A 12,297-nucleotide genomic window follows, 5' to 3' on the forward strand; every position below is an offset into this window, starting at 1 on the left:
TCTCCATACTCAAGGTAAACAAGTTAATGAATTCTTTATTTATCTACATTTAAAATAATCTTTATAAATGGTACAAATTCAAATATTACATGATTACAACATTACTTAAAAAAAACTATGTAACTCATATCTAAAGAGCAAAATCTATATTAATATTGTAGACAATTAAGTTAATAAATCACTCTATAAATTAACATCCTCATAAATATTTCCGTAGTCTAACAAAAATAAATAAAAGTAATATCACAAATAAGTATTAATTATCAGTAATATAGTATAATAACTACTTAATATTGCATTGTTAAAATTACATTTTATATGGTCTACGACCTTTTATTATTGAAGAACTTACATACTGTATTTTTATAAGAATGATCGGATTTTGATATATTAGCTATATTTCTCAAATATCACTGACTTTCCAATCTTCTGTCAAGTACAACCTTAATTGTGTTCTGTACAATACAATGTTCTGACCTGAACTAAATCATTCTGGATTTAAACTTTTTAGTTGTATGTTGTATGAAACATATAAATATAAATAAATTTGTGGAATATGTGAATCCATTTCTATATCTTGTTTTACTTGTAACATTTAAAATTATGCAACTTGACCTATGCCGAATTTAAGATGTCCAATCATCTCCTTACACAAAACATGAATGACATAAAAGGTAAAGCTTTGGGTGCAGAGATCCATTTTTATAAGTTAAGTTATTATAATATTTTATAGTGTTACTAATCCTGATAATTACCAGCACCCCTATGTTTACTTTTCTTACCTTTTGGGAAAATACTTTTTGGGTTTTATAAAAGTAATGGTTTTTCAGGCAATACAGTATAAGCATATGGACTATTGTTTTATTTGAGGAAATTTTTTTGAATAGTGTCTAGGCCAATAACAAGGAGTGTATATGGAAGCAGAGATATGATGATAAATCCCCCTTTTAGTTGTAACAATACATATATGCTAGTTTCTACTTTATCTTAGTAGTAATAAGAACTAACAGCAATATATACTATTTCGGCTGTGATAATGTAGGTAAATATTGTAACCCCCACGCTCCAGTCTATAAAAAAATACTTATGAAAATAGTTTATTGTTATATCTATGCTATAATTAAAAAACACACATAAAGATTTTTGTTATTTTGAAAAAAATGTGAAATAATTTTCTCCATGTAGCAGCCAAATCTTTCTTTTAAAATAACTACATTTTTTAATTAAACTTTTAAAAAGTGAATATATGAAATGGTTTGGTTTGAACAGTTTGAGATGCAGGCAAGCATTAGAAGCAAATATTCACAAACATAAAAATGCCAAAAACAGCATATCTGTAGACTAAAACAATATTTCAAGCCAATGAAATAGACCACAATACAAAATTGAAAAACATTTCCACAGGTCTCTGGCACAAACTCGTATAGGTCAAGGTCACTGGTCTGTTTACTGAGAATAAATGGTTGGTAATCCAGGATGTTGGTCTGTGGAGAGAAGACTTTTTTGGAACATTTGTAGTAGTGCACCCAATATAAATTAAGTGAATAGAATACACTAAAAAGTTATTTTAAGCTTAATTTTGAGCTTCTATTACAACAAATAGACAATAATGTATATAACACTATTATCATTGTATAAATGTATTTAAAACAAACTTCCAACATTGTTAGATTGTAAAAGTAATACATTGATTGGATCCAACTATATTTTTATAAACAGTTCTGTATATGAATTGTGTGTACTAAATAATATTTAAATATCTCATTGACTGCAGTATACAGTATAACTGTCTGTAATAAGTTTCTTTCAATATATTTAGTTACTAATAATACTCGTATCTGAGTCACTAATTAATTCATAAATATGCATAAGTAACATAAAAATTAAAATTCTTCCAATATGAAGTACTATCAAAACAAGATGGGGCTTGTGTCTTAATACTATACAATAGTTACACCAGATGGTTTGAGCACCAATATACACACATTAACACAATATACATGAGAATACTTATCCCATTACAAAACTATACACAAAATTTAATCTAGGTGGTATTTAACACTTTATCTTATAATTATACTTTGATATAAAGGTATTTTTATTAAAAATATTGTTTTAGAAGAAATTAAATTGTAGATAAAGGTAACTGTAATTATTAAAATAACAAATAATTTTTTTAATTAAGAAAATGAGTACAGTATATATAGATAATATTTGAAATGTTCAAGAAATTTTGATTTTCAACAGGAACTCTGTCTTTAAGTTATAATTTGATTCAGTCAAATAATAAAACTAAAAATAATTCACTGTCTGTAGATACTGTAAACACATTTCCCATCCTTTACTCTAATTTTTATCATTTAAATGTGGTAAAATATTGTTAAATTATTTTAAATGAGAGAATTTTTTATTCTACACCCAATATTTTCTTAAAACTATAAGGATTTGGCTGGTTCTAGCAATATGCATGAACAGACGCACAGGTGGTTCTACAGTCGGTATTTGATCAAGCACCTTTCCACAGAAATGTTATTCAAGTGCCTATTTTTGAATTAATCCAACAATTTTTTTAAATATTGGAATTAGTAAACTAGCATGATATTCTAATAATGCTAACTTAAAAATTAAATTATTAAATAATTTATTTCAATTTTGGATTTCCAGTTTAAGGACATAATGAAGAAGCTTGTATAAATGTAATAATAAGTATAGTTTTTATAGAATCTGTGGTTGTAAGACATAAGACACTAGCAGAGGTTTTAACCAGTGTTGCTGGTTTGTGAACTAGAAACAACATAACAGCCAATTAATATTAATAAGTATATTACATATCAACTTAATGCAACAAGTCTTACAAGATTTAAACATTTATAAATAACACACCTAATCTGAAAAAATCACCAAATTGTTCCTTTTTTAGTTAAAAATGGTATAAAAATAAAATATTTCCTCTGAGTTACGAAGTGAGACCATCTCAATAGTTCACTTTGATAAGGGAAATGTGCTAATACAATAATTAATAGTTTGATTTCTTTTTAATGCATAATTGGTATTATAACTGGATGGCGTTCAACGAGGTCACTTTTGTGCGGTTCTTCGACTCAACGTCCATCTCTAGGGTGAGGCCCTGTATCTGACCCTCCAGAGTACGAGTGCGTCGATACATCTGCACATAGTTGAGCTGGAGTTGACGTTGGTAACTGAGCACCTTTTCCTTCTCCTGTGCCCATTGTACTCGTTCCCTCTCCCATTCTAAGTGCTCCTGCCGCAGCTTCTCAGTCAGTCGAGAGACTTCCTCCTGCAGTGCCTCTGTATCGGACAATGGGGCCTGTGTGTCTTTGGCTGCCATTGATTTTGGGATCTGGAATGTATGAGTAAAAGTCCATAGTAGGAATCAATAATGTAACAGTGATAAATACTGTGTGGATAAAGATGAAAATTAGGTATTTTGAATATCTCTAAATAAATATACTCTATAAATAAGCCAACTACTGTTAATGTCTCTTCAACTAATGTTTTGCTATGAGATTATTAATTCATATTCAACACACTGGTTGGGTGTTGCAATAAAGTTTTGTATGCAGTTAAGATGATTGACTTAACTATAAGAAGAATTAATGTACTAAAGAGAGTTGCTTATTTGAAGTTTACCATTATATCGTTGCAAAGGTATCAAGACAATATAAAATTCACTGCACAAGTAACAAAAATTACAGACTAGAACAATAAAGGTATTTTGCTAGAAGTTATTGATATATTAAAAATAGTTTGTATGCAGTGTCAGTCATTAGTCATTCTTTACTTCTACATGACGTATTATACAGATACAATATTAAGCTCCATAGTATTTGAGTGGTTTGATTATCTGTTGTGATTATTTGGTTTAAAATGTATAACATTAGTTTTTGAGGTACCTAGTTCAGATTATCCATTGTTTTGAAGCCATGGTTCCAAATGTACGAGTGATTTTTTAGTTGTTATGAACAAGTTGTGTAATGATTTTGCTTATATTAATAAACTTATGTCGCCTGCATATAAAAAGAGATTCTTAGGAATATCATACCTAGCTTAAATCATTGATATAGGCAAAAAACAAGAGACAGCTCAATGTGGATCCCTGTGGAACTCCAAACATAATCCGACTCAAGGGTAATATCTAATATTATCCATATTTATTTTTATATGGTGTTTGCAACAGGTTAGTTATGAACACAACAAGCTAAGAGCATCATCCCTAATGCCCAAATCATCTAATTTGTGCAGTAACAGATCATGGTGTACGCCTTGGAGAATTCACAGAATACTCCAAAAGTGACCTTGACTCAACTAATGCTCGAGCTATTTGATTAACAAAGTCCACTAGAGTAATGCTTGTGGACAGTGATTTTTTTAAAGCCATATTGAGCAGAGAACAGTAAGTAGTGAGATTCAAAGTATTACTAAAGCCCTAAAGTGCTTTTTCAAACATTTTTGAAACATTACGAAGCACTAAAATAGAATAGGAATTATCACACTAATTTTTTGTCTCTTTTTGAAAATTAGTATAATATCTGAGTATTTCAGTCTTTTAGGAAATAACTCAACAGGAAAAGATACATTAATCACTTTAAACAATAAGGGCACAATCACATTAACACTCAACTTGAGTAACAGGTATTTCATGCCATCTAACAGATTTAGTGTTTTAAAACTATATCTTTAACCTCTGCTGTAGTCATAGGAGTAAATTTACTTAAGATACTTAAAGTTTCATTGTTGTTTATGTTATCAGTATGCATCAGTTGTTATGTTATTGTAACAGTCTGAACATTCTTAGGAGTGTCAGACTACCTACAACACTCAAAAAGTAGTCATTGAATTTTTAAACAATCAATTTAATATCAAGAAACATTACCATTAATTTTAAATTCATAATGTTTTGAAGTTCTGGTATTCAGACCTAGTTTATTTTTTACAACTGACCAGCAGGTCCTAATCTTATTATTAGATTGTTCAACAAAAGCATTAGTTGCACTTCGTTTTAGTTTCATTTTGATTTTTTTTACATTTTACTCAAATAATGAAGCCTGTAATATTAATGTATTTTGCCATATTATGTAAATCTCCTTTTTTTCGGCAAGTGCCTTAATATCTGAAGTGATACAACCAGTATTATTACAGTATTTTGCACATTTTTTTGTCTATTTTGAATGACTTATTCATATATCAAAAAAATTAAGCTAAGAAATGTTTTGTAATCTTTATTTGAGTTGTTGTTAATTATAATATCACTGAGAGTATCTCCCAATTGATCTTAAAATCTACAATAAGAGAACATTATAGTCAGACAAATCATGCTCAATGTTTGTTAAATTGTTCATGCTTATGTCTTATACAACTTTCTGAATGGATTGTTTTTCTAGTTGGCTCAAAAATTCAACTTAAAACCTAGTTGTTTTAGTAGGTCTTGAAAGTGTTTGTGAAATTGTCTTCAACTTTTGATCAACATTGTGTTTGATCATATCGTCTCTATCATAATATTTAGTAACAAGTAAGCATGGACATAAGATTGAAAAAGAAAGAAGCAGCATTAGAAAAAGAAAGATAAGCTTTATTTGAGTGGGATAACTAGTACTTGGTTTTGGGGAGAAATTAATCATATTGCTGAGAACACTAGACTGAAGGAGGTTTTGTAATAAATATAAATTTGAATAAATTAGACAGGCTTAATTCAAAATAAAACATGTAACTGCTTTATCTCAATCAAGTTTAATTGCTGCTATACTAATATTTTTGTACTTTTAGGGCTTTTATTCCCCTTATCCCTCCATAGTTACACCACTGCTCCATTTCAATCTACATTATTAAGATATGTTGTTATGTGGAAAACATTTAGCTGGTGCAGTATGTAGGCTTTTCCAAATAGTGTCATTCCAATTCTTCAAAATAGAGATATTTTTAAAAACTTAATATAATATCATTCATTTCTGATGTATATAAAATAGCAAATATTGTTCATAAAAATATCTACTCACCAGTTCTAGTTTTGATTTTAGTTCGTTGATTTGTATATTTAGCTCATCAATTTCAGCTTTTTGTTGTTTTCGATTGTCTGCTCCTATTCGAAGAGCAGAAATTTCCTTATTTTTCTGATCTACTTCTAGTCTTAACTCTCTCACTTCATTTTTTAATGATATAACTTCATGTCCTTTTGTTGCCTGCTCTCCCTGAAAAAAATAAAACTGGTTTTAAAATTTCATTTTAGTTTATTTTAATAGATTTTTCTAAATATACTTAGATTCTTGAAAGTTTGGAATTGTTTAAAAACAAACCTTTTTCTGGGCAATAATCTCTGAACCTATTATAACAGTTTTTTAAAACTGAACTCCCACCACTATATAGTGCACAAGTAGAGTCTGAGTGTACAGTACTGGTGGTACAGCTACAAGTACTAGTGCTATAGAAAATGCTGTTATTTATATTTAATAATACACAATTTTTAGAACTTTTAATCTGCTGCACATTACCAAAACCTGAGACCCATTCAGAAAACATTTAAGTGGCATAAATTCTGATACTATATTCTTACAAAACACTTTTTGAGTAATTAATCAACACACTTTATCTACAATATCTTCAAGATATGTAATAGAGTCAAGTTACGTAAGTTAGACAATAAGGTACAGTATTAACAAGAATTGTAACAATGGTTTAAAACGTGAAGTCACAATTTAAAGTCAAGTGCAAAAAAATTCATCAAGTGACTATAAAGGTTTTTCCTTCAGCCAGTTAAAGAGTTGTATTTACAGATGTTGGTTTTCTGTTCCCTTTACTGTTTTAGGAAGGTTGTTCCAGAGTTTGGCTCTCATGTAGACTGGTTTCTCCTCATGCTTGATTAGTCAATGTATAGGAAGACAGTAATGTGTTGCATATCAGGTGTTATGTGTATACAGCTGTGATCGTGTCTTCAATGACTGAAGGGTCTTTGTGTGAGTGTATGTGACAACTTCAATTATGAAAAGTCCAACCACAGTAATGATGTTGAGCTCTTTGAATTTCTCCCTACAGGATTCTCTAAGAGTTTGCTCTTCAAGGATCCTTATAGCTCTCTTCTGTTGAATGAGCATTCTTTGCATGTTTGTCTTGATGAGTTTTCACAGACTAAAAGACCATACCGCTGGTGAGATTCAAAAAGAGAGTGGTAGGCTATTTTGGCAGTATTTAGGCCACTAATATACAGGGCTATATAATATTAAGCTTGTACAAATGTATGCAAGTTTCATATTGGTAGCTTCAGCTTTAGTAAAGTCATCAATAACGTTGTTAAAATCAAGTTTGATATTCGGGTCCTTTCATTAGCAAAAACACAGCAAGATGAACTAATTGTTTTTTATCAACAGTAAATCTTAAATAAATTTTTATTCTGGCAGTGCAGAAAATGATCTTTCAATACATTGTTCAGTGTGTGTACATAAGAACAACTTAATGCAAATAATATTTGGATATAGGGCCTGAAGGTCTTTTAGCAAGAGAAACCTGTTACGTTTAGGGACATTTTCACCACTGCCTACTTTTTCTTGATATAAAAATCTCTTTAAATGAAGCAACTAAACAACAATAATAAAGACACTTGAATGTCAGTTATATACATTTTGTGCAAGGAGTTCACTTCTATAGTGATTTCATCAGCACTCAAGTTACATAGGTTTAATAAGAAGAGAACCTGTTGAGACATTCATTATAGACAGTTACCCTTTTCTTCAACTCAGAATTAAGTTTTTCAATAATTATCACATAACATCCTGTTGACGATCTGAAGTTTCTCAATTTTTCATATTCATGTATTTTTCAATATTTTTCATCATGCTCTGACTTAGATAAATCTAATTCGAATTCATAAAATAATTCCTTCCTTTCTCTTCACCATTTGGTTCTATGTTTGTCTCCAATATATTTAATGTCAATTTCACTTTCTCGAGTAGTCTGAACAATCTAGTTTTTCTTCAGCTACCTCAAAAAATTGAAGGTATCTATCTCTTACTTCATTAATACAATAAGAGATTTTACAGGCTCCAAACTGTATACAAGTTCATGCGGTGAAAATGAATCTTTCCACTTACAGAGTTATTTATTTAGAACTTATCCCCAAAAGACTACCACAGATGTTTCTTCTTAGGAAAGAAGCTGTGTTAACAATAATAGTAATAGGAAAGTCAATAATAATAATTTATATGTTTTTGACATTGTTCCTATAAATAATCTGTCTTCACATTACATTACTCTAAAAACAATATAAATTTTGCCGCGCTCAAAAACTTGCTACCCTGGGCCCAGACCCAGGTGACACATAAATCTGGCTATGTCCATGACTTCTGAAAAATATTATTTAAAAGTAGCCTGATTTATGTCTGAATGTAGTTTTACATTTTTCAGTGTATTACCTGAGTTTCTTTTAGTTGAGACTTGAGCAGGGCAAGTTCCCCCGATTTTTGGCACAGCCCCCACTCCGTCTCCTCCAATCGGCTCCGCAGTAGGTCTATCTCCTGCCGCAGTTCACTGCTCTCGCGCTCAGACCTGTCCAAATCCTCTCTCAGTCTTTTCTTGTCTTGTTGGAGCTAAAGCAAATCAGGATGTTAACATTATAAGTGAATGAAGACATAAGCTGCTAAAAATTTACTCTCTGAATCTATTTGCTAGCACTGAAACACTGAGTATGGACAGGTAATTGTTGTGTAGCTTCAATTCCTGTAGAAGTTTAACTATTCACAGTCCAATTATATTTAGCTAGTTTATTTGACAACATTCACTGCTTCATAGAGCCATGGTGTGAATGGGGCTGTACATATTTAAAAAGAAAACACAACGAAAGCAAAGATTCATGTAGGCTATTACTGATTTTATATATATATATATAAAAGAATACAATATACAATATTGTATGCAATAAAAGAAAAAGACTTCACATAATCCTTTAATATTTCGTCTAATATTGTCGTTTTCAAAAAGGATACAAAAAGTGTATATAAGCAAAGTGTATATATATGTATGTATGTATCAACATAAGACTAATAAACTGTAAATGAATCAGTATGGAGCTGATGAACTAAAGGGATAAGTGTACATGCAAAAATATTGTTCTATATTTTTAGTTCTAATAAGTTAGATGTAATTTGGGACATCTGTTGTAATATTAATGTTTAAATAAAGTGAAATTTCAAGTCATGGACAATGTACTGTAGTCAAGACTTGGAGGAAACGAGGGAAAGGAAGAATGATACTGAATTGGTTTATTTTATATCTGTGTATACACACAATGTATGCTCGTGACTGCACCCAACATCAGAAGGTGATTTCTTACTCCTAAATAAGTAAAAAAAAAATCCATATAAATATTTTTCTTAATGTGTTGAGCTTTCCATTGATTTAATTGTATATGTTTTTATAATTAATAACTCGTTAAAATATTGAATTACAGCATTTTTACTTTGTTTGGTAAATTGTCTCAGTAAGACTGACATAATAAGAATGCCATTACAATAATTGGTGCACAGTAGTTTCTAAAACTGTGTGAAAGTCCTATATGTACTTTATCCATAAGCAATGTGGTTATTCAACAACTAAGTTATATAAAAGTTGCTTTCAAATAGGATATTAAGATTAGATTGAAATCAATATTTATCATTTTAGTTTAACTCATTTAAAATCTACATACCTGATAAGTTTGCATCATTAGCATCTGCTCCAATTTGTGAGATTTCTGAGCGGCAGCTCGCAGTCGGTTCTCGTGAAGTGTCTTGGTACGTCTCATCTCCCGCTCCCAGGCTCTCTCCTTCTCCTGATACACACGAAAGATGACCTGTTCATTGTGCTCCATAGTCTGGCGTAGGTAGGCTACCTCAGAGTCTCGCTCTCTTAGAGCTGCCTCCAGCTCCGCCATGACTCCAGACTCACACGGGGATGGCGTCAGGTCTGCCAGACTCCCGGACCCCTCAGACGCTAGCATCCTACAAGAAAGAAGAAAGTTCATAGTTAAGTATGAGATCAACTTCAGGATCAAATAAATGCTGCTGTATAACACTAAAAACAAAAAATTGAATAATTTGGTTAAGGATATAAAAATAAAAAAATAACCTATCTTTGAATAAAATAGTTATGTCATTAATTTAGGAAACTAGAAAGAACGAAGTATTTCATAATAAAATATTACGGAAATTACTAGTTGATCTTAGTTATAAATGTTTTTGAAAAAATATTAGTTTGGATTATTTTTAGTCAATTGAATTTAAAAATATGTCTGTTATATTTGTACTAAAAATTGTTTTTCACTTTTATTATGATTGTGTTTGCTTTAATGTATTAATCTGGTAATATTCGGCTATATATATTGTTATTTCCTCTACAACTGTAAAACTAGACAAATAATATTATAAATGACAAAATAATACCCGTTAATTTCTTCATAGACAAAAAAAATGATACTGCTGTAGTCACAGTTTATCAAATTAATACATACATTTCATATTCTTAAACATTAAATATTTATTCCACATATCATAGTAAAAGTATTGAGTATTGAATTACAGTAGATTAATCTCTTCTTCGCCGTTTTGAATAGTTTTATACTTCTTTTTGTAGGAGTTTAGAACAAAACTGTATTCACTTGGTAAAATAAAAACATTCCTTATTGGTCTCCTTAAATAGAATGTTCTGTAATCAACTCGCAACTGTTTTACACATTTGCCAACTGGGAGCTAATACAAATCTGCTGCCCCTTTTACTTCTGTCCATAAGGTCTTCTAGTTTTACTTACACATTCAACCAATTAAGCTTATATTTTTCTCTACCAGTTACTTTAATACTTTAAATATAAAATTTTATATTGATTGTTTTGTTTACAATATATATGGATGGCTGTGTTTTAAGCCGTGACAACATACGTGTTTTTATGTACAGTGCTAATACTATGATTTATGCTTCATGTCATTCATGGTTTTTTTGGCAGATTTGAAAGTGCAAGAAAGCAAATCAGAAACCTAATGCATTTCCAGAAATCATTAACAGAATCAGAAGTAAAATACCAGAGCTCACACCTGACAATTTATAATTGTTTCATTCCGAATAACAAATTTATAGACAAGAATAAGCAGTTTCTTGAAATTACCAACCAAGTACCTATAGTTTTTTTAAAATATTTATACACATATAAAATGTATTCATTGTTTTTCTGGAGAAAGTCAAATTCTCGTAAATTAGGGAATAATCTCGTATTCAAGAAGTTTTTGTGAAAGAGTTTTGTGAAACATAAATAATCCTTGGCTCCACTGGGGTATGAACCCAGAACCTTTCAACATCCCATTAAATGGAGAACTCTTGAACTATGGAGACTGACTGATCCCTCTGTTCTTATATGTGCATATTTCAGCCTAAGACAACGATTACATTCATTGAAAAATTGTTGCTAATATCAAACAACTTTATACTTATCATCGTTATTATCTCATAACTGGAAAAATTAGCATCTAATAAAGAATTATTGTTATTACTTAAAATACATCTCAAATTGACTGTAAATACATTTTAAATAAAACAATATATTGTAACTATATATTAATTTACAAACAAGTTCAAAAGCAGAATGAGAAAGAACGCAAAATAGAATGGTATTTTATCTATTCACTGTTTTAGGAGAAAGAAAACGCAGAAATATTATGATTAGCATGAGCACAAACCGATATTTGACTCAATAGACTTAAAATATAAGTTAGTTCTAGCAGCTCTTCAGCCACATCCACATAAGACTAAGAGCGCTAGTAACAAGTGGCATGAAGGTTAATCCAATGGCGGACGGGAGAAGTTAGTTTCCTACAGCTGACAGGACACAACATAACAATGCATGTGAAGAGTGACCTTGTTTATTGCTCGTCTTATTTTGCTCAGACGAACTACAACTGTGTTGTGCCGGGGCTATACAAACATTATGTATGGCTCTGGTTTTGTACAAGAGCAGTGTGTAAAATATTATAGAAAGTGCAGTATATCATAGTATTGTATAGTGCTTGTGCAAACCTGATTTTGTTGATATTTCCCATTTTAAATAGCATAAAAAACACATACTCGTATACAGAAAATTGGCGACAATAATGATTTGCCGCCCTTGACTAAAACCTCTTCAACTCCATCCTAGATCCACCACTGTACAAAGTAGTTTCCTACGTGATTTTTCCAGCTGGATACAAACCCATTTAAATGTGAACTAAAAAGAAGTCATTAGATTACAGGGTGGTTGTTCTTGACTTTATAACCATAGTACTTCTTACA

The 12,297-nt window shown here is 30.5% G+C and overlaps 1 protein-coding gene across 2 annotated transcripts in view; it reads right to left on the reverse strand.

Annotated features, from left to right (window-relative positions):
• Nucleotides 1-12,297, reverse strand: part of LOC124372267 (leucine zipper putative tumor suppressor 2 homolog) — an 88,009-nt gene continuing 75,712 nt past the window's right edge. For both annotated transcript variants that reach the window (XM_046830649.1, XM_046830654.1), the window contains 4 exons: nucleotides 9,692-9,983; nucleotides 8,421-8,594; nucleotides 6,015-6,206; nucleotides 1-3,361 (listed from right to left, as the gene is read on the reverse strand). In XM_046830649.1, the coding sequence (XP_046686605.1) occupies nucleotides 3,053-3,361; nucleotides 6,015-6,206; nucleotides 8,421-8,594; nucleotides 9,692-9,983 (967 nt within the window). In that variant the 3' untranslated portion in view covers nucleotides 1-3,052. The remainder of the gene's footprint in view (nucleotides 3,362-6,014; nucleotides 6,207-8,420; nucleotides 8,595-9,691; nucleotides 9,984-12,297) is intronic.

This window comes from Homalodisca vitripennis, chromosome 1 (assembly GCF_021130785.1).
Source record: "Homalodisca vitripennis isolate AUS2020 chromosome 1, UT_GWSS_2.1, whole genome shotgun sequence".
NCBI classification, from domain to species: domain Eukaryota; kingdom Metazoa; phylum Arthropoda; class Insecta; order Hemiptera; family Cicadellidae; genus Homalodisca; species Homalodisca vitripennis.